Source organism: Mchenga conophoros, linkage group LG11 (genome assembly GCF_057382185.1).
Source record: "Mchenga conophoros isolate Kocher_MC1m ecotype Shallow Benthic linkage group LG11, M_conophoros_male_GT1.1, whole genome shotgun sequence".
Lineage (NCBI taxonomy): Eukaryota > Metazoa > Chordata > Actinopteri > Cichliformes > Cichlidae > Mchenga > Mchenga conophoros.
In genome coordinates, this window is record NC_140536.1 from 22,365,811 (window position 1) to 22,393,741 (window position 27,931).

At 43.4% G+C, this 27,931-nt stretch overlaps 1 protein-coding gene across 1 annotated transcript in view; it reads left to right on the forward strand.

Moving 5' to 3' along the window:
- LOC146564053 (forkhead box protein O6-like) overlaps window positions 1-17,564 on the forward strand; it is a 28,915-nt gene extending 11,351 nt beyond the window's left edge. Inside the window, exon 2 of the mRNA XM_085291507.1 lies at window positions 13,403-17,564. Coding sequence (XP_085147633.1) covers window positions 13,403-15,118 — 1,716 coding nt within the window. The 3' untranslated portion in view covers window positions 15,119-17,564. The remainder of the gene's footprint in view (window positions 1-13,402) is intronic.
- Window positions 17,565-27,931: the final 10,367 nt, after the last annotated feature.

Sequence of the window (27,931 nt, forward strand, 5' to 3'; positions counted from 1 at the left end):
AAGAGCTAGAATAGTAGAGAGTAGATTACAGGGCTTCCAAGCAGGACTGGAAGCTAGACTTGGCTGCACTTCAGCTACACTCTGCACACTTCAGCTCAAGTGTGCGTCCATTAGTGCAGTCCCATTGCACTCAGAAAGCCGTGCACTCTGAGATGCAACACACACATATGCACACAGCCATTCACAAACAGTACATTTCTTATATACTGTTCTTACATGCAAAGCTCTACAGACATGCATCATAGTTAGCTTACAGTAGCTTTGGCCTCACACACACATGTAAGCCCCTCCTGCCAAAAAAGCTATACTGACCTGGTCTTGATCATCTTTGCCCTCCCACTCACTTTCTCCCTTTCTTTCTCTCTCTCTCTCTCTCTCTCTCTCTCTCTCTCTCTCTCTCTCACTCACACACACACACACACACACACACACACACACACACACACACACACACACCATGTTCGCGATCCCTTCACTAGCCACCAGATTGCTTCCCGTCAAAATAAATAATTAAATGCGTGCAATAACAGCTTCCGAAAAAAGATCCCTCAATTAGTGCAAAATGGGTAAATGGCGCGGGGTAGGAGTGGTGGGTGGGAGGGGTGGTGTTGCGGGAACACACACAGACAGACACACATACACACTGTTACACGTACACACAATCTATTACATAAGGCAAACCATGACCCAAGAAGGTTTTTACGCCGTTGTGCAATGGTAATTTGCCCCTTCCCTTTAGCAATCAGCTTAGTGAAGTCTTTTCTCAAATCCTTACAAGTGATCCTTGCCCAAAGACTGGCTGGGGAGAGATCTAGATGAGTGGCAAGGAGGTGCAAAAGGGGCAGCTGAGGGGATGGCATTGTGGTCAGGGTTTCATGTGTGCAAATGCACCTTTGAGCTCTCGTCTTTCCTATATCTCTAAACACCTCTCCAAAATTCCGAATGTCTAAAATAAAATAGGTGGAAGCCATTCCCCTTTCTTTTGTTTGCTGGAGAAAGCGCTTAAAGGTCTAGAAGTTGTTAAGTTCCTACTTAAAAATATCTATGTGTGTTAGTGGTTAATTTAATTAATGTTTTATCGATGAAGGTTTGTGTTGTTTCGAACTGTTTAGCATATTAAATGAAAACATCGAGGGGGTGGTGGTGGTGGTGGTGGTGGGGGGGGGGGGGGGGGGGGGGGATCACATTAATTGCACCCAAAGACTAAAGGGTGGCATTTAAATGTCTTACTTTATCTGTGTTAAATTTGTTCTTCTTTTGCTTAAGAGATTATGGCAAATTTTTACACAGTACAAGCTGTATAACTGTTCCTCTTTTATGTACAAATGGTGGCTTGGGAAAAAAACTCAATTTTGAAGCATAGAATTAATAATCCTTATTTGAAAATGAATGGCGAGACAAAATCTTTATGATACAGACACTGTTGTACTCTTGTCATTAGCCTGGCTGTAGTGCTAAACTGCATTCTGTGCCAGGCTTGCTAATGTTTCATTGGGGACAAATGTATCACAGAATAGGCCTAATCTGTGTGTGATAAATGCTACGACAGTAAAGCACACAGATGGATGCCTGAACCTGGAAACCTCCTGAATAAGCAAACTAAGGCGAGAATTAGCGCTTGTGCCAACATAGCAATCTATATAAAAGTTGTTCTGCTTGTTTAAATGTCAGGCATGTTGATTCTGGTATTCAGTACGGGGCCTTGCAGCACAGGTCGCACACCTGGAGAGATAGAAGAAGATCATAAGGATCATTCTGTCTAAAGAAGGTAAGCGAAGGAAATGATAGAGAGGGAGGCTATTGGCGGGTTACGCAAATGACCGTGGACAAGAAGCGTACTGACACAAAGTGTCAGAGGAATCGAAGGATTGCTGGCTACACGATGAATAATCTTCTGAATGAAATGGCAAAGGCCTGGTGCAAATACCTGCAAGCGATGAAGCGCTGAGATGCAGTAAAGCAAAAGGGAAAAAGAAGTAAAAATGGGCTCATGTGGAACAGTTGTTTCTCCTTGCTGTGGTTAAGAGTAGGTCAAGTAGCAATGATGCTTAGTGCTAGGAAAAGATCATCTGTGTCATGCAGAGTGGGTGAAAATGGGAGCAATGGGCTGAGATGGAAAGATGTTACTGAAGAAGGGAAGTAGGTGGATAAATCTGGAGCTTGGGAAATGAAAAGCTGCAGCGCACCATGCTTAAGTGAGGGCATGGCCCGAGAGAGATGGGCAGGAATGGAGAGGGTCAATCAGAGATGTAGGGTGAAAGAGGGTAAGATGGGTGGAGGGAAGGAAAGTGACGGGGGAAGGGGGGTATGACAGAGAAGGGGGCAGTTCTGGGGTCTTTGTGGTGGGGTGATTGCGTGACAGAGAGGGAAAGTGCACTGCTGTGTGTAATGCTCTCAAGACGGATATAGAGACGCACTGCTCGACTCGCACAGTCACTGCCCCTCTCTCCCCTTTTCTCCTTTGCTCTCCTCCATTCTGCTCCCTCTCTTGCTCCCTCCGTCTCCACTAATGATCCTCGCGTCCTGCCACACTGCAGGGTTGAGTGATGCCCACTGACAGTCGCGCTCAGGCGGAAACGCTGCAGCCCCCTTCCAGGAGTGTCGTGACATAGACACACAAAACATATAGAGGTGTAGCACTGCTTCACATTCATGTAGCAGCCCATTGAAAAATGCTGGCAGATGTGTATTTGTGCCTATTTGAATGAGTATGTGACCAACGCTGTCTCTGCACGCAAGCCCAAGCCTCCTCCAAGTGTTGCTCACGGACATGCACTTGTTATAAATATGCCCTCATCGAGCTGCATCTGTCCTCAGGAATTTTTATATGATGGATAGACCCGGGCCATCAAGGTAATCATAGGGTAGCTGGCTAGTTAACGATGCAACCAACATGTCTTTGAGTTTTTCAGCTTGATAGCAAATAAACTTGAGATGCCAATACAGACATATGTTGTATAACATAGTTTTTAATCAAGCATTCCCCTGGCTAAACAGGATTTTCCCATTTTTCTGCAGGTACAGTATCAAGTGTCACACTGCATGGGTAATCCACATTATTTTTGCAAATTTGACAGAACTGATGGAATTAGTGAGACAGAAATTGATTTTTTTTTAAGGCAAAGTTAAAACATCAGTATCTTTTTAAATCAGCCACTTAAAGTACAGTGAGCATGAGCAGGTTTGTGATGCTGCCAGTTTTCAAATTGGAGTATTTGTCTGTGGTCCAAATTTATGGAAGTGTCCTAGTGAGGTACATAATTGTACAGGATCTATAAAACGTCCGCATATTACACATGGTGGAGGTTGTCTCACTGTCTGCTACCTCAGTGTTGTTCATTTTTAAAAGGAGAAAGCATGTGTTGAATCATTACTTTATTTTATTATTGAACGCACTATCCATCACTTCCTAGTCCTTTATATCCCCATACTTCTTAGTGAGAGGCACCTTACATTTTCCCGTTATAATCCAAGCAGAGATCCCTAACTACCATGGAGCGCTTTTGGAATTAGGTCACAGCATCTCATCCCTCTAATTATATGCTGAGAGTCTATGCATGTTAATGCATTGGTGTGCGTCTGTATATGCGTTGACATGGGTGCTCTTAATCTGGGGGCCAAATGGAGAGTCCTGGGAACATGCATTATTTTACATTTCTGCTATTCTTCACATCTTATCGAGATGTCTCCAACATCATTAGGAGAGTAGTCTCTGATGAGGATGGGAATATGCTTAGATAAATGTGTCCCCAGTTTAAAACCAGTGGGTCAGATAAAGCCATAAAATCCGCATACAATGCATTAACATTCAGATGCAACAACCTCCAGCTGAGAGAGTGTTTTAGTCTATGCGCCCCTTGTTGCAAGCAGGTTAAGATTCATTTAAGAGTCAAACCAACCATATGTGATGTGACCCTAAATTCTCCGTGGATATAAAAGATATTAAGAGTGAAAGAAGTCTTCACCTTGCTCCTCCACACCCTGTGAATTCATTCCATCCCCTTTCTGTGATGTATCCATGTAGGGGGCCAGGAAAAACATACCGCTTCTGCAGTTTTAATGTTGAATCATGTTTTTACTTATTTCCGGATGTCTGCGAAAACATGGCATTTGGCTGAAAGTATGTGAATCATTTTGAAGTTTAATCCCCAGAAAACGATTGTGCATCAGCTCAACGGAGCGTATGTGCTAAGGGCAAGGGGTAAACAATAGGATAGCACTCGGAGGTGAGACGATGAGAATAAGGAATCATAGTCTGTGTGAACAAGAATGTGTGTGTGTGTGGGAGAGGCAATAAAGGAAAGAAACACTAGCATAGGGCCAGTGTTAATTATATTTTCAGGAGGCTCTTAAAAGGTCATGGCATGCATCTGCACCCCCTCACTAGCCCACACCGCCAAAATTTCACTTTCCCTCCCATCCTCATTTCCCTCCGTCTCCTCCCCATTGCGATCTATCCAGTCATCAGCCCCCCATCTGTGCACATTAGCCATTCATGAACACACTCATTAGGGTGGGAGTTTGAAGCGATTGTGTTCACTAGTCTGCGGCTGGAGCGTGGCGATTAATATTTCAGCGTCTCCCGTCGAGGAGCTGAAAGCAAGTTTGGTCCTCTTAGGCTAGAAAAAGAGAGAGAGTGAGCTTCCATCATATAACCCTAACCCCACACTAAAAAAAAAAGAAAAAAAGGAGCAAACCTTTACCCCCCCCCCCACCCCCCTCACTGCCCCACTCTCACACAGGCTGTGTACAACTTACAGTATTTTGGCTCCTCTTTTTCCCTTTATTGCATATGTGCTCATTACATACACACACATAAAGCCCTAACTCAAACTGACTTAATTGGTCTCTTTTTGTTTCACAAAAAAGAGGGAGGAGGGGGAGACTTGAATGGAGGAGGGGTAAATCCCTTCTTCTCTTATCCCCCATCTCCTCGTTCCTCTCAGTTGGACAGGAGTGTCTTTTTCTCATCATCCTTCGTTTCACGTCCTTATGGGTTTACGGTGAAATTGGCCAAGCTTCTGTGTTCGCGAGTTCATTCAGAACAAATCAATAGCCTCCCTAATTCATACTGTACACATGCACTTAAAATATGAGAATTTGAGACAGCCAGGTGCATCATGGGTTACTGGGATGTCAATATTCGAAGCACTGCTCCTGAATACTGAAATCACCCTGACCCTACAACACAGCTCTCCTCTCCTTGATTCCACAAGTATCCTGCTTTAAAGCCATGTTCACATGAGCCTGGATTCATTTTGTACTTGATTTGAGATCTATTATAAAGCGGTGCTTTCAAATAACAGAAGTGTACCTTTGATAAACTGATAAAACATTTTGTTTTTCATCCAATACTCTGACTCTTAAACTGCAAACACTTGACAGTTCAAGGATTAGTACGTCTTTCCCCCCCATGAACACGATGTCGGTGCAATCACTTTTACTTTTTCCTTCCTGAGAAAAAGCCCATTGTTCAACACGTTTGCGGACTCAGTATACTGTTACTTAGTGAAAGTCTGGGTGATGTCCACAAGAAGGAAATCAAAGTGGGCTTAATCTGTGGGTTACATCATTGATTTTTTTTTTCCAAAGTAGCCTCCTCTATCCTTATGTTCCTGGGACCTAAACTTCAGATATTTATTAACTGTAAAGGGCTCTCATATAAGTATTAAAAAATGATCCTTATATTTATAATTATGCTACTTGAACCTATTTAAAATGACTTTTGAGCATCTGAACAAAAAAACAAAAAAAAGAACAAAAAATCCCCTAATTCCTAAGCATTGTAATATTTTTGTTAAAATGATTGAATTCAAGTGTGAAGTCTGCATATACTACCCTATGCGATATTATACTATATATACTGTTGTATATACAAAGAGTATACATACTTAGATACTCTTTGTTTGGCTGTACAGTGCTATTCTGTACTGTGAAGGACAAAGGGTGTCAGTGAAGGTCAAAGTTGGTTCAGGGGAGACACAGTCGCAGAGAAAATTGTCTCCATACAGCCTTTAACTATCTAAGCCTCTGTGATTTAGATCCCTACCACTCTTCTCTTCCAAATAGGCCCCCATATTCAAGACACTTCTTTTGTGTCTCACCCACCTCTGGCCTCTCAACCCCTCCCCTGTGCAGATAAACTGTGCTTTTCATTCTAAGCATGCAATTCTCATCTTCTTCTCCATATAGGTGTATGAATAAGTGGGGGTCTATGGGCTGTGCGTGAGTAAGTGGAAGTCTGCAGGCTGAAGTGCAGCATGTGGGTAGGCATTCATGGGAAACAGTGGTTGGTGCGCTGCACAGTGATGGCTAATGAAGTTCCTCTGCACCTCATAGCCCTATTAAACTGCTGCCCCCTACCTCTACCCACTTCACCCCCCACCTCTTGCCTTGTTTCTCCCCGAGGGAGAGAGTTGGCAGGGAGCAAGCCGGCTGCTATGGCAACAACAAGGAACCCTCCCTCTCCCACAGGTCTCCTTAGCAACTGGTAGCTTGGCATTGCGGTAATGAGTGTGCCCGGTGTGCCAGGCTTTGTGTCATGTTGGCATGTGTGTGCAATGTACGTGTGTGAAAGAAGGAGTGAGTGTGTGTACAGGTGTGTGTGTGCGTGTGTGTTTGAAGATGAACGTGTGGCTGTTGAGTACACTTTGCCAATTTAGGTGAGACTTATAATGTGTGATGAGAAAAAGATATGGAGGCAGTCCTTGCTGAGGATCCAAAAAAAAATGTTTTTTTTATATTGAAATGTGACCAAACCTGGCACTTCAGCTGACATGACTCCACTTGTCGTCTTTTTTTCTGTCTGAGTATGCGCCTGTACAGATGTGTGGCTGTGGTCTGGATTTGTGCATTATTTTTCTTCTTCGAGATTGTGGTCATTCTTCTCTATACTGTGAAATTGAAGCAATTAAAGGGACGATCCGATTAATTTTTCATGCCATGTGCATGGCTGCCTATGAGTTTCCTGCTCTGCTGAAATTAAATTAAATGCTGAGAATGATTTTTATTAAAGTGCGATCAGAGGTGTGCACTGACCTTTAGAATGTAGGAAATGAGATTCTCATTGTTATGAATGAGATTATGTGGAAGCTGAGTGTGGGGAAAAAAAGCCTGGGCCCGCATTGATTCCATTGTTGGCTGACAGTTTCTTTGTATATAGCAGAGGGAGGTTTCAATATAATGAAATCCACACTGTGCCTGTTGGCTATTAAATGGACTGATACACAAATATGGACACACAGGCACTCACATAAATGCAGATTGACTTGCACACACTTGAACGCACGCATATCTTGCAGATCTTGTAAAAAAAAGAGCTGTAAAAGCCTCTCCAGAAACGTGTTGCTCTTTAACAAAAGCATGGCAAGCCCAGTGGAAAATGTTAGTTTGCTCCCTAGACGAGGTGTGAAGTGCGAGCAGGCGGCCGGCCCCACAGGTGGCCCAGCCCTAACACCTGTTGTGTGAATCCTCTGTGGGAGGGTGCGAGCTTTGCCTACCTTGCAAGTCCCAGTGGAAAAAACCACACCCATGCTATACTGTGGCACGTGCCCATTTGTGTGCCCACACGGCTCCCCCGTTTCGTGCGTGGGAGTTAGACGTGATGCCCAGATTGTGTCCCCTTTGTGCCCACCGGAAACACTCAGCTGCCCTTGGCATCAGCCGAGCGGATTTTCCGATCTCCTATCCGTGTCTCAGATGCTCTTCTAATCTGTTAGTATCTATTTTTACCCATCAAAACTGCAGCAGCCCTTCTCTATCCCAAACCCTGCCACCCCAATGCCAACCTTTCCCTCCAGGGTGGGCACGGCTGATGGGTCGCCAGCCATTGGCTGCAATTAGTGCACAGTCAGGCAGGAATCCCCTACCAACTCCATTACATCCCTCTTCACAGCCACTTCCTGATCTGAGGCTACCAGACACACTACAACACACTTGCTTTCCATTTTAAGCCTTTTTATAAATGGCACTCCTGCAGTGTTGTGGAATAATGGGGTCGGGTACAGAGCACCTTTCACAGTGCTTGAATCACTCTACTGCACAAACTCGGTCTATTCAAGTACAATGGCGGCCAAGGGAATGCACATTTGAATTGTACCTGTTCACATTTGCCGCTTGGATTAAGATAAAGTTCTATTTGTAAAACGATGGCCATCGGCGAGTTGATGAGTTAGCATTTAGCCTTTCCTGTAATGATGATGGAAAAATTGAAACCTGAAGTTTCTGACTCTTCTTACAGTGCATAGCTGTTCGACAAGAAATTACAAAAGCTGCCAATCTTCAGAGATCCCGCAGTGATACACGGAGATAGAAGCAGTTCTTAATCCCAGGTTTATTTCTTCTTCAACAAGGGCTGCAATGTGCCTTGCATGCCAATGCAGTCGTGACCACTGCTGTGGAGGCGATGATGGCATGTGGCAGAGAAGTAACTGTTTCTCACCTCCTAATAAAAGAGACTCCTTTTTAATCTTTTCAATTTGATTGCATTCCAAAACAGGCCTGTCTGCCCATCTGTCTCTCTTAAAGAAGCCTCCTAAAGGGATTTTAATCATCTGACTCTGGGCTTCTCAGGCAAATAGCTACATCTCTCTTTTTCTCTCTCACACACACACCCGCGCAAACCATTTCCAATTTTCTTTCTTGTACTCACTGTCATAGTCTCACTTGTCTTTTCCTTCTCTCTGACACACCATATCGTCACAGCTTCATTGTGCCATATCTGTGCCGCCATTAGGCCCTTCAGTCGCTCTTCAAGTCCCCCTCAGACACATAAAATTCCCCCAACCCTGTCCCTATTAATCCACATGGCTCTAAATTCTTTATTTCCCTTCAAAGGGACAACGCGAGCCGTGACATCAATCACGGAAAGCGAATATTTAGCTGGCGCTAATTTCCACCAATAGCCTGGAGACAGGCTTAGCTGACAAAACTCATTCCTGCGCTGAACAAAACTGCTTGTGTTGAAACCTCCCCTCCCCCTGATCCCTCCTGCCTTCTGCACAGGCAAAAACAGCATTACAATAAACACAGTTAGCGCTTCTGTTACTCCCCCTTGATTTAGGCTTATCAAATGAATGTGCACCATAGAAGGATACCCTTTGACAATACATAATGGCTCCATTCTGCATGAAATGGTTTGGTAATACCAGTCGAGTGTGGCAAACGGTTTTACCCGGTGCCACTACAAGAACAGCTGCTGTGTTCTTAGCTGGGCAAGCGCACCACACTGCTTTACTCTTGAGGTTGTTTGAATCGGGTGAGTGGTTTCTTTTTGCTGGTTCCCAGACCTCATTCACAGTCCTTAGTTTCTCACTAAGTTCTGTTTGAATGAGTGCACATTCACCACAAGATGGGTCTTATAAACCATTTGACCTGTTTCCTCACTCCTCTGTGAGTGAGCGGGAAAAAACCCTGAGTGGATTCTGATGTTGCCCTAATGGAGGGGGATGGGGAAAGTAGGGGGCATTTTGAGGGCACCCATTTGTGTGGCTTAGAGGGGCCCCTTGTGCTACCGCTATATTCCCGCCCCTTATACCCAGGACCCTTCACCTCCTGCTGTATCCCCCAGCACAGCTGAACCCATGCCAGTCAATCAGGTTATCCCAGATGAATCACTGCATCCAACACAATACCTCCTACCCCCATATTACAGCTACTCCCAATGTTAATGCCTGACTGACATCTCGGGAGTGGCAACAGAGGGATATGTTGGGCATTAAGCCAATTTGTGCAAGTGGGAAAAGACAGCTAACTCACAAGCCTGTGGCGATTTAACATTGTTATATGACCAGTGGGGACATGGAATATTGAACACCCATATTGGCCTCATATTGCAGGTGGATTGTGTAGTTAGTCAGATGTTGATGTGCGCACTGACAGGCATTAAACGTCATTGATTTTGAGCATTAAGTAGGCCTCTCTAGTCTCTGAATCAAACTGAGTTTGCATGTGGAAGAAAGGAGGGAGAACTGTAGAGCCATCGATTGGTGTTGTGAGATTTCCAAAAGCCAAATGAATGGTTCTTGAAGAGGTTAGGAAAGAGGAACACATAAGGATGTTCCTGCTAGATTTGATTTATAGATTTCTGTATCTGTTATAAAAACCAGTTGAACTCCCACCCCCAACTGCTTAGTCCACCTGTGCAGGGTGGAAAAAGTGTCAACATGGGAGATTTGCTCGTAAAGAACATAATCTTTTAATCTGAGGACAAAGAGTCCTATCCCGTTGCCTTTGTCTAAATGTCTAAATCAGTTATCAGGTGTTTTGGGCCTTAATGAGAGTTGAACCCAAGCTGATTGTTTCCTTGCAGTCACAAAAGCCTTGTTCACCTTAATTGGCTTTGATTGGTCCATAAACTATCACCCTTAGCCTCTTTTACTTAGTGGCCAAATTAACTCCTTACAGCCTGATTTAGCAGTATTTGATGAGGGTGGATGCTCTTTATATATCTGTGCAGGTTCTCAGTCAACCAGGTCATGCAATTCTTAATGAAAAGCAACTCTTTTTTTGTGTGGTTTGTGACGTTTTACCTCTCATCCAAGGGCCTGTTCAGTTCTAATAACTGAAAAAAAAAAAAAAAGTTCTTGATTATGAAACAAAGAAGTCACATCAGTTCTTATGACTCCATCTTGTTCGTTCCAGCATTATGGTACCAGCACTGGATGTCGCCACATGACCCACTGGTTCATTCATTATTTAGAGCCTTCTCCACTAGCCTCATTGTATTAAAGGCGTATGATTTGAATAGGAAGTAGCGTGCTGAACCCAGGCATGTGATGTGTGTTCCTCTGTCATTGTATGTTTCTGTGGGCTTCATCGGACTGTCTCAGCAAGCCAGGGGGCTAAAAGAGAATTTCCATTTTATGAATATTTAATGCATAATAAAGTTTTCAATTTTATTCTATTCTTTAACCCATAGGGCTAAAGAATGTCACAAAGCCAACCCTCAAGGACAGGCACAAATTGGAGGTAGTTGATTTGTTGGAGAAATTAAAAATATAGTTAACACCTGCCTCAGAAATCATACAGTAAAAATACACACAGGAACATTTGGCGTAGTTTTTAACCATATCCTATAAGGTTTTTATAGTGTCCCTGTTTCCCACATCAAACTCCCCTTACTTTTTGCTACTATAGGATCATAGCATATCCAAGCTGCCTGCTGTGTATGTGGTAACCTGGCATAGCTCTGTGTGAGACACCCAGCTGGGAGTGCCCCTGAATCAACTTGGGATTAGCCCAGGATTGTCTGGGATTACTCGGGGATGGAGAGGGATTAGCAGTGACTGCCTGTTTCAGGGGCGTGAGGGCCAGAGGCTGGTCAAATTGCCCCTGACTCAGAGAACAGGAGGCAGACAGAACCACACCCACCATGAAACCACCTGCAACCTTTGTAATCTTAAATTCTAGCACACACACAAATACGTGCAAACAGGATGACAGCAAAAAACATGTGGTAGAAAACTATCGAAAGCCAGCAGCCAGTAATGATGATGATGCCGTTGCTGGCCACCATCCGAAATCTCTCAAATCTCTCTAGCAGGTGGATTCATCAGATAAAGAGGGTTTGGGATGATGACAAATCCCTCCAAGTTCAATGGGGCTGCTCTTCCCTCATACGGGGATAAATCGAGATTTGAATCAGACAGGTCACACAGAGTTGTGGCATGAAGTGGTTCAGCTCTCTGAAAGATGCCTCATTTACCACCGGCCGCGATGGAAAGGCATGAATGCTTACATATGTTTTAATTCGGGCATGCACCGGACTTGATGGGGGATGATTTGGAGTGGTATGATAGGTGGATGAGCCAGCCAGGGTGAGACAGGGAGTTGGCGCGGCACGTAGAGAAGCCGTCAGAAGCAGGGAGCGGGCATCCCCTGCGGACTTGCACTGCCAAGATGAAAGGCTGTTTAGTGTTGGAGCAGCAGCATCAAACAGCCGCCTCCTCTTGCATCCTTTCCCCCATCCCCCACTCTCCCTCCATTTCTCTCTCTGACTCTCTTGACTCTTACCACAATATGATATAGTTCTGCCATTGCGCGTTTACCCGGTTGCCATGGTTACCCAGTTCTGGAGGTGTCACGGCGAAATAACCCAAGGAGGCATTCACAGATCACCTGAATTCAGCTCACCTCCCGTTTATATGTTCACCGTCGCAATTTGATTTGTTTCCCTGCCGTGCAATTCGCTCTAAATACAAATAATGTGCAACATAATGAAGAGAGTGGTGTGAGTACCCCTCAGTCCGAAACAATCCATTGTATGTGTATATTCCCAAACTGCAGGAGATGCTTTTTGATTTGATATTGTCCTGCCTGAGCATCTAAATTACTTATGCAGCACAAACAACAGAATTATAACAACAGATTCCCTGACACTCGGAAATCGCTATTATTCACCAACCCTTGAGATATAAATGATTAAAAAATAGAAACTATATCCTTTGAATGACTGAGTCACTGGCTAACCCCAACCCATGCCAGTGTAGAGGATAATGGGAAAGTAATTGGTGGCACACTGTATAATTGAAGGCATAGAGATTGAAGCCAGAAGTTGGAAATGACTTGCGTTCAAAGAAGTGTGTAAAATAGGAAAAAGGAAAATTGAGACAAGTTGAAATATGAAGCATTTAGTGACAAAAAAGAAATACAGGACTGTGATAAAGAGAGAACAAGGGAGGGGAAGGGAGATAGGCAGTGAAGGTCTGTCAGAGGGTGAGATACATCCATTAGCCCTCCTTCCTCCCGGCTCGATCTTGTGATACATCCCCCCATTCAACCTACGTGAAGGAAAGAGACAGAGCTGGCACTAAGCCAGGCTGGCACCAACTTCAAACATACAGTACAGCTAACCTCAGTGGTTTACATCAGGCCAGCTAAAAGCAGAAGTAGAGGAGGACAGATGGATTGATGGAAATGAAAGTGGGAGGATTGACGTACATAGGGAGAATGTCTAAAGTCGGAGTCTTCGGTCATTTCAGGTGGGATAAGACTGACAGGGTGTTGCTTTATGCCAGCTGTAGCTGTTATTTGAGCATGTTTGTGCTTTTCAGTGAGCTCTAAATTTCCTGATTTTAGTCGACTCTGGTTTTGTGTATCTAATATTGGGAACGGAAGCGACCTGATAATTTAGGACAATTTTCTGTGACTCATCATGTATGGACCGGATGGTTTATATGCAATACTGACAGCTGTGCTTGTGGTTAAGGTTTTCTTGAGCATTGACTTTAATACTTGATGTATTAAAAACAATCTTATTTTCGTGTAGAACTTTTTAATCTAAATCTTATGCACATTTCCCTTATTTGAATTGTTTACATTTTTACATAAATAGTAATTGAAATGACATTCATTATATTACAGTTTAGTTTTATATTTTTCTTTCTCTTTTATCTTTCTGCAGAATTCAATCCGACACAACCTGTCCCTTCACACACGCTTCATCCGGGTGCAGAATGAGGGTACAGGGAAGAGTTCCTGGTGGATGCTCAATCCAGATGGAGGAAAAATGGGCAAAGCCCCGCGGAGACGAGCAGTCTCTATGGACAACAGCACAAAATACCTAAAAAGCAAAGGCCGGATCAGAGGCAAGAGGGTTGGCCGCCCTGGGATTGGAGCTGTGTCTGCTAGTGTGGGGCTCCAGAGCTCCCCTGATCATGGCAGCCCTTCACAGAAAGGCCTCCAAGGAGCCGGAGGTGCATCTGGAACAGATGGTGAGTTTGATGCTTGGACAGACCTCCATTCCAGGGCTAGTTCATCAGCGTCTACCCTTAGTGGGCGGTTGTCACCCATCCTCGCAGAGGGAGAACCAGAGGAACCAGAGGAGGGCGGCCTGTCCTGTTCCACCTCCCCTCACCTCTACCCGTCGCCAACTAGTGCACGCTCTCCATCCATGGGTGCTGGAAATCACTGTCCTCCTCTTGAGCAGCTGCCTCAGCTGGCTAACCTGACAGGTGCCATCAGTCTGGATGAGCAGATGATGGAGGATGGTTATCATCATCATCGTTCACAGCAGCAGCAACACCAGCAGCATCAAGCTATTGGCAGACATAAGCACCAAACTGCTGTCTATCACTACAACTCTGGAGTGAAAGGACAGGGCTCCTATGGTTCAAGTGTCTATGGGGCAACAGGCATGGGGATGCTGCGTCACCACTCACCCATGCAGACCATTCAGGAGAACAAACCAGCCAGTTTCTCTGGAACCATGCGAGCATACTCAAGCACTAATGCCCTTCAGAGTCTGCTAACAGGGGGTCCAGCTGGACAGCAATACTGTCCCAAGGACATGATGCTGGGACAGGAGAGGGAAAGCCATTCTCTGATGAATCAAGCTACAAATGGAGTTGGAGCCAACCATCACAGCCACCACCCCGGCCTCCACAATGGCCACAGCCACAATGGACTGCATAGTCACAGCTCAACTCATAGCCATAACAGAACTCACAGCCATACTCCCAGTCATAATCACAACAATGTAACCAACCACAACTCACCTCACAGCCTCACTCACAATGGTCACAGCCTCAGCCAGAGCCATAACCACACACCACCCCGGGCTGCTGCCCTGACCCCACGTGGCAGCAGCAATCAGTTGCAGACCTACAACCACAAAGCTCCTTACCTGTACAGCCCCCCGTCACATGCCCACCTTCCTGCTTCTACCACCCTCCCCCCAAATCCAGCAGGTATGCTCGGCATGCCCCAGGACTCGTGCCATGTTGCCACAGCTCCCCACCCACGTCACAACCATTACCCAGACCCACAACACCAAGGCATGAGTAATGGACCGTATCACCATGGCCTCGGGATGGGCAGTGGTACCGCTGGTAGCAACTACCATGGCTATCACCAACCTCACCCCCATGAGAGACTACCAGCTGACCTGGACATTGACATGTTCCATGGCAGCTTAGACTGCGATGTGGAGTCCATCCTCCTCCATGATATCATGGACTCTGGGGAGGAGATGGACTTTAACTTTGACTGCTCGTTAGCTCAAGGTGTGGGCATCGGCATGGGTATGGGAATGGGTGTGACTATGGGTATGGGAATGGGAATGAGTGGACTGGCTGGTCCACAGCAAGCCCATAGCAACCAGAGCTGGGTGCCTGGGTAAAGTCAAGAACAACACGTCTAACCCTCAGAAAGAACGACCCTCCTCATGAAGCACTGTGCTCAACTGTGACATTCCTGATTTGACACAAAGACTATAGGATCCACACTCCCATGTCTCTTTGTTGTCTTGACAATTCCACTGTCACCCCCCCCCCCCCCCGCCCCCATTTTTTAAAAAGATCCCCCTCTAGTTCATGTCACATTAAGTTTTTCCTCAAATCAACTATACTGTGATGACAATCTCTCAGCTGTGCTTGCCCAACATCGCTTCTCATCTGCCATGAGAACTGAACTCTGAATGCACTTTATTGCAAGTGGGTCACATCTCACGGTGTAATGCCTTCACAGAGCAGCTCAGGCAGAGCTTGGCATGTTTTGTAAGGTAGCTTCAGTATTTGACAAGAACAAATGAGGAATAACAAGCCCTGCTAATAAAGTGTCAGATTTATGAACTGATAAAATTGGAGTCGTTTGCTTATATACTGTCATTTTTAAAGGTCGGGAGAACTGTTTTTGACAGTTACATGTGATTGGAGCCCTGAGTTTTCAAATGTAGTGGTACCGTAAGATCATAGGCATTTCTTAAGACTTATTTATACCTCAATTTAATATATTATTTAATGCAATATCCCTCAAGATTGGCTGAAATTCAATTGTACACTAGACTTAAACAGAGGTCCGATCAGAAGCCAGTTCATCATTTGAAAGACATTCACTCGTTCATAAGCTCCACGTAATTATCTTACATCAGCAGCCCTGTTGTTTATAGCTATAGTCTTGCACTTTGACTTTTCTCTCGGATGCAACATTTTGTTGTTCGGCTTCTTTGCTATTGGTTCGAGAATATTGTCATCGTGTCGTTAAATGGATTCTATCATTAGTGGCCAGCGCGCAATTTGGTGAATTAAAATGTCATATCACCTTGTCTCACCTGGGCCTCTTGTGCTAGTCTCCCTCTCTCTCCTTCTCTGTCTCCGTCTGCGAGTGGAGACAAAGTGACCATTCCTCACACCAAGCCATTAATGTAGGTTGATTGAAATTCAGCATCTTGCTTTTAATCTCCAAAGTGATGCGGCAGCGATGTGTCATTATTGAGAGGCTAACGTGTTGTCCTCCCATCTCTCACCTCGGCTGTCCGGGCCACCTCTTGCTTCTCCAGCTTAATGCGCCAAGAAAGTGAGACAAAATGGTGATTAACGCCAAGTCACTCTGCCTGCTGTCCTGCTCTGAGAAGGGCCAATGTCACTGGCCACATGCCTGCTCAAAATGGGTAAACAAAAAGAAAAGACGGAGACAAGGATAGAACAAAAGCCTGTTGTTGCAGTGGGATCAATCATCAGCCTTAGTTTCCATTCCTCTTGGATGTGTGCGTCTCAAAACAGGTCATGTACTCCTATTGTAAATCGTTTCCATTGTCTCCATTTAGTTCCCATGTTTTCAGTGCTTATACCCGGCACTTCAAATACTCAAACAGGTGAAAAGGGAGATGTTTAAGGAGAAAACAATCAGCCAATCTCAGTGGCATGAGTCTGTGTCTGATAGGGTTGTAATGCTTCACAGCCATCCGCATCCACTTTTTGTGTGTTTATTCTGTTGTCTTGTAGTTGTTGTTGTACTGTTGAAATTGTAAGGACTGATGAAGACAGTGCTGAAATATCCATAGTGTAAGGGTGGAATCCACTGGTGAAATTATTTTGGTAGCGCAGTATGACCTTCCAAAGCTTCAACAGCGTGCACCCCTCCGATATGTGCTGTGCTCTGCTCAGTTGTTTCTGCGTTTGTGAGTGGGGGAGTCTGCAGTTAATTTCTCACTGGCCTTGAGAGAGAGAAGAAAAGAGGACACCCCTATTCTCTAATTCCCTCAAGGAGACTCTCCGCACTGGGTCTGTACAAAGTACGGCACACAAAGGAAAAGAAGGAGTGTGGGGGTGGGGGGGTTATTGTTAGAGCCAAAGGTCAAGCATGGCACAGACTATCAGACCCATTATTGAGGTAAATACCTTTATTTCAGGGCTTTTAGCGCACTGGTTCCATTTAATCTCTGAGCGGAAAATGCGTGAAATTTTATAAGCAACTGGGCCTCGCAAAGCGGTTATGTTATATCCTATGCTACAGACGTTTATCAATGCCCTGCTATTGGAAAGATAGCTATATATGATGTCTAATTTTCCTCTATTTATTTATGAAAGAGATTGGTCTTTGTCACTCCTAAATGTGGTAATCGTTTGAGTCAACGCCTGTCCCTTCCTCTTCTTGTCTGTTTTTTAAGATGTCACTCCCTCCGACCCTTTTACTGACTTTTATTTTGTACAAAATCTATATATTAAAAAAATTGTATAATAGTTTTTAAAATCTCAAAATAATATCAGTTTTGTTGTCTATTTCTTTTTTTAAAAGAATGTATCTCATCATCTGGTGACTGTTAAATAAATGAAATGCGAAGAAAACGATGTCTCTGTTGTCACATTTGTTTAAATATGACCATGTAGAATGATTTTTTTCCCCACAAAAAACACAACCAAGTGAGCTTTTCCTTGCAATTTAGTGAGTCTGAAGGGGAATTTTCCTGAGCTACTTCTGTTTGTCAGTTGCTTTTGTGCAGTAACTGACACGTCGAATATGTGTGAGCTGCTTGCAAATTCATTTTTTCCTTGTGTTTCCTTATTTTGTTATTAACATACAACTCTTCTCACAATGGAGCGACAACCCCTGTTTGCAGCATTTGACCAGGACACCAAGTCACTGCGTGTGGGAAGTGGACACCATGATTAAAATGGGGGGAAAAAATTTAAAATCACAATTGCAGGGAAGCATCACTTGTGCTAGAGAATGGATGAGAAGGCGAGAGATAGGGTGAAGGTTTGTGTGTGTGTGTGTGTGTGTGTGTGTGTGTGTGTGTGTGTGTGTGTGTGTGTGTGTGTGTGTGAGCGAGAGACAGAACGAAAGAGAGAGAGAGAAAGATAGTTCCTGACAGACAAAACAAGGAGGCACCCAGGCAGCCAGACATAGTTGCCAGGATTGGAGTAATAGGTGTGTGTGCGTGTATGTGTGTGTCTGTGTGTCATAATGCTTGTTATGGCCCACAAAGCAGTATAGGTTGGCCACAGCTGTCCTGGTCCCATTGGAGGCGTTTTCACAGGAGTGTGCAGCGCTACAGCGCCATACTGCCAGGCCCCAAGGGAGCCTCTACCTCTACACATACTCTTTTACACACACACACTCAGACACACAAAGACATGCACATTCACACACACAAATTTGAAAATACCACAGATTCACACTTTTACACAAAGAAGCACACAGCACAGTTATGAAACCATACACACAGACACATACACACTTAGGCAATTCTCACTTAGATGTACAGTTTTAATTGACTCCACTTGGCAGAGCTTCTCTGGAGGGAAAAATGTGAGAAGTAGAGAGAATGAGAAAAATATAGGTGTGGAGGTGAGGAAGTCAGACAGCTTATATAAAAGCTAAATGTGCAAGAAAAAGGAAAAAAAACATTTAGTTTTTAAACAGCAGTCCAACACAGTCTGGTAACCTTATAAGATGTTTCATAATTTCACAATTAGCCTAAACTGAGTGTGATAGAGTGTAACTAAGACTGAGAACCTGGCAGAAGGCCAGTGTCTCACTGTTCTCTGCATATCTCCTGAGAGGGATGGCAGCTAGGGCAGACAGGAAGGCAGTCCAGTCCAGGTGCGGCGCCTCGGGGAGGTTCTGCTCTTCTGTTCCTCATTATCAGAGAGGGGGAGAGCGAAACTGTGTTAGTGTCATTATTCATCCACTCAGGCATCTGGGAGCAGGTCCTTCCTTACTTGGTGTAGTGATATTGTTGTAGAGACCGCCCTTGGAGCTAAAGGCTGGCTGGGGACACTACTAACTGTTAACAGACAGACCCACCCAGGCAAAGCTCCAGGGTAGAGATGTCCTTGAGTGCTTATGAGGATTCAGCACTTCTCACTTTCTGGCTGACTGCAAAGTGAAAAAAAAAGAAAAAGAAAACTGCTATATCTCCAAAATTCAGTTGGTCACTGAAATGATTCATTTTCCACTAGTGTGAAGTTGTATGCGATGCCTCCAAAATAAGATCTATTATTAGCCACCCCAGCCACATCAATTTTATCGTTACCCATTACTAGGACTTCACTTTTCCAAACAGGAGTTCAAATTTGTTTGAAAAAAAAAAAGGGTCAGTTAATTGATTTATACTTATAACATTTTAGGATGTAGCTAGGCTCCAAAAATACATAAAAAGATGCATAATTAAAAGGTTAAACTGTCTGAAAGTATACAGATTGCATAACGTGTCGATGAATGATCACAAAGACAGGATTAAAACACTGGTGACATTTTACTGGTCAGTAGTAGTGTTGTCCTGAAGGTGACCACAGAGTGTTCAGCAAAAAAAAAAAACACCTCCAAAAGGTCACCAAACCAATGGTGCTGCTTGCAGAGCTGTTAAACTGAGGAGTAAAACTGATGAAAATTTGAAAGCGCAAACCATTAAGTTTTGTTAGCATCATGTTTCACCCCAGACAAAGTGAAGCGCAAGGACAGTTGAAAGGTACAGTGATATTTAAAGGAATTAAAAGGAAGCATTTTGTTTGAAACTGTTGGTAAGTTATAGCCAAAAGCAGTCTTTGTGCTCTGTATTTCTAAGATCCTTCTGAAAGCTATGATTTGCCCTTAAGTTTAAGCACTACTGTAAGACATTTTAGAGACAACCACCATTCAAAGGATCAAAGGTTTGAGACATGGTCCTTTCTTTTTTTTAAAAAGGGAAAAAAGTCGCATTTTTGTCTGTATTGGTTACAGAGAGACAGGAACCGAGAGCAGATCCAACAAAGTCTGCTGAACGCTAATGATTAGGCTATGAGATGCCTCAGTACTCAATGTTTTCACAAGGGGGTGATGCCTGAAAGGTTATAATATGCACTGGAAATGTGTATTAGCTGTTACAAGATGCAAGAAAAGTGCACAGTCAAAGAACAGGTGTTCACCAAAAAGAGACCTCTCTGGTGCTGAGCAAAGGCGAAAGGTTAGTGTTGTCAGAAGTTCTAAGTAAGTCCTTGGATTTACTGCTGAAAGAACAGTTAACAGCTCTGGTCCTGACGAGACCTGGACAAAAGCAAGACAACATGTTAAAGGTGATAAGGTGGACGTCTTTTAATGCAATAAATATAGAGTCATTTTAGTCCAGTGTGTCTCACAGAGATCATACAATGATTCACCATTTAGTTTTTAGGCTGTATAAACTACATTGCAGAGGGGTCTTTGCATTACTTGGGATGGCTTCAATTTTCCTCATACCGATGTAAACACACCTTTCAGCACCAGCAAACATTAATAACTTGGATTCAGTTGTTGACTAATGTTGGTCCCTGTATTAAAAGACCTGTCGATCAATTTGGGAGTTTTAATGGGACTTTTCAGTGTTTGTGCTTTTGGCTATGGATCTACTTCTTCTTTTATGTTTCAGCAATAACCACAAAGACTAAATCTGTACAGGTAATGAACTTTTTCTTGAAGTAAGTCTCAAGATCAGATATTTTAGGATATCACAGTGTTGACCACCAAATAAACGGCCTCAAGCTAAAAAAATAAATTGAATAGTGTTCTAAGATATCTCAAGACCAATTATCTTGAAACAGCTTGATAACAGTGTTTATCTTTAATGAGAAACAAATGACATCTCATTCTAAAACAGGATATTGTCTTTTCTAAATTCATTTTGGCAGTGTGCAAACTACTTCAACCGTTGCTTGAAGGCTTGTATAAGAAGTCTGCTGCAGTTTGGAATAAATCCAAAAGGATGAATATGAAACATTGTGTGCATAAGGGGTTCCAGAAGTCTTTAAGTAAAGGTTTAATGTGTGGCTTAGAGAGCCGGCAATCTGCATTAAACTTTAAAGTCTAAGATTCCCCTCGCGAGAGTGTCCATCACTAAGATCCTGACTTCCTAAAAGCTACAGGATCCCTATCAAGACTTGCTCACCTCTCTACGATTGCTGTAGGGCATGGGTTCAGTAAAAAAAAAAAAAAAAAAAAAAGTTTAACAGCAACTTTCCAAGTATACTCTTAAAGACCAAACAAACACACTTGTACATTCATTTCAGGAACACTTACACAAGTTGTCCCATATCATCATCAAACTGGATGATCTGTGTTTCCTTGTTTCTGTGCTAATAGACCTTTTAACACAGCAGATACTTTATTTTGTCTTGTCACAGTACGAAAAGAAATAAATTACAGGCGTAATTAATTATGGCTCAGTTTCATTAAGGTTCCCTGTAAGCCATGATAGTGATGCACAAAACCAGGACCGCCACTAAGTCGAGTGCAGCCATTATACTATATACTTCTCTACTTTCGCTATTGTGATTAAAAAGACAACGTCAGTCTAGTTTGTTGAAATTCTCTTCCAGTCGCTTTCATCATTGAAAATGTGTTTAGTTTGTTGCATGGCCATTCAGCTGTACCCATCGTGTAAGCAGAAGACCTACAATCTTGCTAAAAAGTGCAAATCACTCAAATAATAACAGCAGTTCTCCACTTTGACTCCAGTCTCTCTCAAAGGCCACATTGCCATTAGTTATATCTCAAAAATAGCCTCCATAAATTAATTTCAAAGTGCCTTTAAAAATAAAACTGATTATGTAACACGTCAAACATCCCTTGGGTGTCTTAGACTACAGATTTTTTTTTTGTGATGAAAGGAAAATGACCTACCAGGAAATCCTCCTGTCGCTCTCCTTCACACATTATTAAACCTATCACCGTCCTTAAAACTCCCAACCATCACCCTCCTAACTCTTAGCTCTTGTCCCCATTTTACCCTCTTCCAAGTGCAGAGACAGACAAGACAGATTTAATCAGATGTTTTCTCTTCCCCTCTGCTGTGATCCACTCATCAGGAGTGGGAGACAAGGAGAGCTGTGCGTGTGCAGCAGGGGGGTGACCCAAAGCGATGATGACATAATTAATGGCAAATTAATGCTCCACCTGAGCGCCAACATCACCTCATCTCCCTCTTGTATTTCTTCTCACCTTCACCTCACTATCTCTGGCTTTCCTTCCTCTCTTACTTCGTTATTTCCTGCCAACACACATCGAGCCTGATTCATCCATCCTCCCTCTTCTTCTCCTATCTAACCGCATGCGGCCTAATCTTACACATGGGGGAGCTCATTGCAGCATTGTGCTACTGCGCAGCAACTAGCTTAACTCACTTGCACACAGTAAGGTGTGGAGTGCTAATAGGGAATGGGAGGCGTTGGGGGTGGGGGGGGGGAGGTGGAAGGGTGGGGGGAGGTCTGGTAGAGCGGGGGCCTGATTGGTGTCTCTAATTATGGCTTGATACTAAAGAGTAATTAATGAGTTTGTGGCTGATGGCAGCAGCTTTAGAGCATCAGACTCGATCGCAGGAGATAAGCGCTGTTTCTGCTGAGGCCACGCGAGATCCCGGGGGACAAGCATAGATACAGGCACACAGTCACGCACAGATGCAAACTGCTAATGTATTCATGGAGCATGATGCTGAGGTGATTTCTGGATAAATAACATATCTTTTGATGTCCTTTTCTGAACCAATCGCCAAGGAGGAGTGAAAAATTAATGTATGGTACAGCCCTGCTTTAGAGTGGTGGATAGTTGATAGCCTTTAGTTCAAACCAGATGTTGGAAAGCATTTCCAGTGTGCGAAGAACCTCACCACCTGAAGGTCACAAGTTGTAGCCTACCATTTTTATACCATATCATTGCCATTTTAAGCTTATTTTGGCACTATTTGCAAGTGAACATCACATGCAGTACTTTGGGCAAAAAAAGTACAATAAAAACATGGATGGAAGAAGAATCCACTCCAGTTTATGAGGTTTTGGGCTGCTTTTGAATGTTTTTCTGTCTTTTACTTTAAGGCTATAGGGGCATAAACCTGCCTAGATAAAAACTGAATATAAGACTCTTTACATTTATTTCAGACTGAATGTGGTGAATAAAAAAGTGTTTATCCAGATACGTAAAACCTGGACTTCAACATCAAATGGACCATTCATACATAGAGGACACCCAGTAGTTCAATGCAGCCGCCAATGCAGTTTGTGTACAAAACATATTCTTGAATTTAAGCTAGAAAACCCCCTCAAGACAAACAAGTCTATTAAATAACTTAGAAGACAAGAAACTAACCCATAAGAATACTAAGACTGGTCTAATAATCATCACATATATTTAGCATGGTTTGCTATGGTAGCTGTGGAGTCTGTGATGTTATGTCTGTTGAAAAATTGCTTTGTACTTACTTATTTATTTATTTCCATCAAATTGATTCGAAGATTTTATTTGTGGTTAAAAATTTCCCACCATTATTAAAACTTGGAAGCATTTTGTTTAGAGCACGTATTTTGTTTTTCTTCCGATAATCTGAAAATCTGCAGCAAAACTAAAATCATGAATTTTGTTATTACTGTTATTCGTTATTCTACTTGTAGCTTTGTGAGAGAAAGTTGAGCGATGCTGTGAGGGACAATATCTGTGCTTTTGGCAGTGTGAGTGTGTATTTAGCTGCAGGAGACAAAGACAGAGGAAGCTTAAATATGTGTGTGGTTGTGGGAGAAAAGGATCGAGAGAGAGAGGGAGGGAGAGAGAGAGAGAGAGAGGGAGGGAGAGAGAGAGAGAGAGAGAGAGAGAGGGAGGGAGAGAGAGAGAGAGAGAGAGAGACAGCGTGCTGAGGAGCGTCTCTAAAACAGGGGCAGCTGTAGTGTAGTTAATGAGCCCTGCAGTCGAAAGCCCAGTGAGCGAGCATGTTGTGTGTGCATGTGTGTCTCGCAGAGAGATAGAGACAGTAAATGTGTGTGTTCTCATGTGAGCGAGGTGAGTTACCCAATGTGCAGTCTTGCTTGACCCTCAGTCATCCTGTCACCTGGAACCAACGGGCCTTGGAGAAGAGAGGGCGGGAGGGAGGGTGTGGGGATAAAACAGAGACAGTGAGGAAGAGTTTTTGGGAAAAAAAAAAAAAGGCGGCGCCTCTCAGTCAGCTGAATAACTGGAGCAGACTTTCAGCATGGCTGCTAACAAGCTCTCTGTCTCTCTTCCACTCTCTCCCTTTCTCACCCACAGTTCCCTTTCATTTCTCTCTGTCTCGTTACCCCTTAGTTTCTTTGACCTTTCCAAAGTGGCACTTTAATGAACAGAGAGTGTGCATTCAGTGACCAGGTTACCATAAGAGATGCCTGACAAGAGCTCCTTATTATAAAACCTATGTAAAGAGACAAAGAAAGAGTAAGAGGAAGGCCTCTGGTGAGATAAGCTACTGCTTTTCACAGCTCAACCCCACAGGGAACCAAGCTGACAGGCGATATGAAGCCCGCTACCTTTATAGGAGCATGCTAGATGCTAACAGCTGCCCCTTCAGTGGCTCCTTAACCTGTTAATGCCAAGTGTATCATAGTCGATACATGAGTTTTTATACGTTTTTGAGACTTCTACGTCGTCAGTGAGATTTGTTTTCCCCTAAAAAACTCAAATAAATTGCAGAAAGTATTTTTAAGCTATAAACTGCAAAAAAAGGCCTCACCTTACTAGCAAATATGATACGATTAAAATATGACACGATTTATTTATTTATTTATTTTTAACAGTGACACTGGGAAAAAATAAATCTACTTCATGCTATGTAGAGATGCAACTGAGCATTCGCAAAAATATGCTAATTCACGACATGGTTACATGTTTTAACTTATGTTGTTATTGTGAATGGAAGCTACTGAGTTTGTCTGCTGAATTCTATCAAGCTGTCTAGTTGACAATGCATCTTTTTTATATATATTCATTGTGAATATGGGTTTAAGGGCGCTATTCATCACAGAATTATTATTTTCTTTACCAAAAAAAAGGAAGAAAAAAAAAAGAAACACAAACTATGCCCTGAGCTGTAGTTCACTAGAAGACTGTAACTGACACTGGCAACAACAAACAAAAAAAAATACAAATAAATTAAAAAAAATGTTTTTAGAGTATACTTGTACAGATTTAAACAGTGACGGTCTTCAAGCTGATCTATAATAAGCTCTATATAAATAAATCTCACATTCATCCATTCATTTCATTGAAATGATTGAACTAATTTTCAGTGTGGAAGCTTGGCGAGTCACATAAGGATATCGAACATGCGTAGTTGGTGGATGTTTACTTTTAATTCGGGAAATGTTGAAACATCCTATAGAATAACTAAACGTAGTGGAAATGCATATTAGCAAACACACAAACTGGGTATTTCTAGTGACTTTGCCAGTGGAGAGGTCTCTTCAAAACAACAGCGGGCCCCCTGGTGTTAGAGGTTCCTGTGTTGGAGATCTGCCATAGGCCTGCCTATCAGGACATGAAATGGGGCCTCTGCAAGCAAAGTGGGTATTCTTGTGGATTTGGAGGGCAGTTTTTTTTTCAGTTTGTGAGAGTAGAGCCCTAACAGGCAATCACAGCAGAGGAGGGTGTGTGTATGAGGGCATCCATCATAATATTGTCTACCTAAGGGCCAGTTTCTCACACACTTGAATTACAGGGATAGCACACTGACAGCGGCACACACTGTCACTCACAAACAGGAGAAACACACAGTCATTCCCCACAAGTACCCCTCAGAAACACACATATACCAGTGGGTATACCAGTGCCGTTCCACACTGCTTCCACACACCTCCTAGACACACTGCCACATATGCACCCCCCAGTCACACGCTGTCCGCACACACAAACCTTGCCTTTTGCTATTCCCTGAGCTGGAGCAGCAGCAGCAGCACCAGGCAGGCAGACAGGATACGGTGTCTCGTACAGAGGAGTGCGGTGTGGTGGTGGTGGTGATGCTTTGCTGAGAGGATTGGTCCAGTCTAGACGGAGGCGATAGACATCTCATTAGGCTCTCGCTTGCTCTCTCTCTCCTCTGAAGCACCCGTTGGCTAGCAGCCTGTCCTCACACTGAAGGCCAGAAAAGAGAGGAAAGGAGAGAGAAAGAAGGAGAGGTGAAGGCTTGTATAACAAGTGGAGGAGAGGAAAGGTTGGAGAGAAGAGGAGACAAGGAGAAAAATTGTAATGGAAAGAAAGGAGGGAGAGGCAGATGAAATGAGGAAGATGGGAGGAGGGAGCAAAGGAGGGGAAATTAGACAATGATAATAGCAATAATAGTCTTGATCCTCCAGGAAGCCCACTCCCAGAGGCTCCTTTTCTCTCTCTCTCTCTCCTTCTCTTTCTGTCTCATGCTCTTTCTCTTCTTCAATCCCTCTGCTACCCTCCCTCCTATCTTCCCTCCTGCTGCTGTTTCACTCTTAATTAATTTCTCACTACTCACCAGAGCCCAAAGCTGTAGCTCTCCTCAGCCGGCCTCCGAGACTGCTCTCAGATCAGCACTTCCATTGCCTTGGAGCTACAGCAGCTCATCTCTGCTTATACTTTGTTGGGCCTCAAATTATTGCTGAAGGTAGACCCACTCTGTGACATTGCCACGAGGTATAGATCTACACTTAGATCAGTTTCAGTTGCATAAATTACTGTTAGATCTGGCGCTGTGGCTTTACGGAGGTCAGCTGACGTTCTGTTTAGTGTGGCACATTCAAATGACCTGAACTCAAATCAGATTGTTTTCCAGGTCTGAACCAGTGCCGTCCACCTCATCTGTGTGCCTGACCTGATGCAAAGAAATCCAAACTAATTCCACAAGAAACAAACTTTTACAAAATGCCTCTTAAACTACCTCACTTAGAAACGAAAGCAACTGAATGTTGGTGGATATTAAAGGATTATTCTGCTTAATTATAACTGGGAAATCCTTCTTTTAGGTTAAAATCAAGATTTTACTGAACAACATTGAAATGAGCACTCAGATGGACATACTTTAAAATAAAGCCCACACCATTCATCGTATACATTAATGATCCCTTGCAGCTCTCTCATCCAAGTTTCTAGATTTTATATGAAGAGATGAAAGTGTCAGGTATTTCATAACAAAGAATTTTGTTTTTAAATGAGACAATGACATCCAGGCAGCACCTGAGCTACAGCTGTGAATGAAAGACAAATTATACGGCGTTTTCTCCTGCTAAGGTTGAGAAGTGTAATCCACGTGCATGTTGCTTTATCATCCCTTTTATCTTTAAGTGCATAAACCCCATGATTAGAATTCGCTAGTGTACTTCTACCACATCTTACAGACTGACTCCAATAATCAACATTGACTGTGTATGGTGTACTAATTATGCACACATTCAGTTTTTATGTGTAATTTGGATGTGGATGTTGTTTGGATGTGCTCATTTACTGTTTTTTTCCCTCTAAATGACGTGGTATAGATAATCTAAGTAAACTGCTGGTTTGTGCGCAGCCTGTCCAATCATATGTTTGTGTCTTTTTCCAGTGTCGCTGTTTTCCCAGTTTTAGCAGCAGACTTTATCATGGTTTCACAGTCAATATGAAATGGAATAATATAAAACTACTGCAGTAACAACCAGGTTGTAATAAAATGAATTACTCCTTGAACCCATTGCAGTCTAATGACAAAATACACTTAATCTTTCCTTACATCAGCATCTAAACACAAACACGAGCACACACACACACACAGACACACACACACACCCATACACACTTAGCCCTCCGACCTTTGCCTTTCTCCCTAATTCCCAGCCCATGGTAATCCTAGCCCAGGGCATACCCTTAAGTGCTCACTGAAGCTATTCCTGCTAGCTTCCTTAAGCATTAAGAAGAGAGAACGGGCCCTGACCCAAGGTTTACCATCATCCACCCACACTCTCTCTCA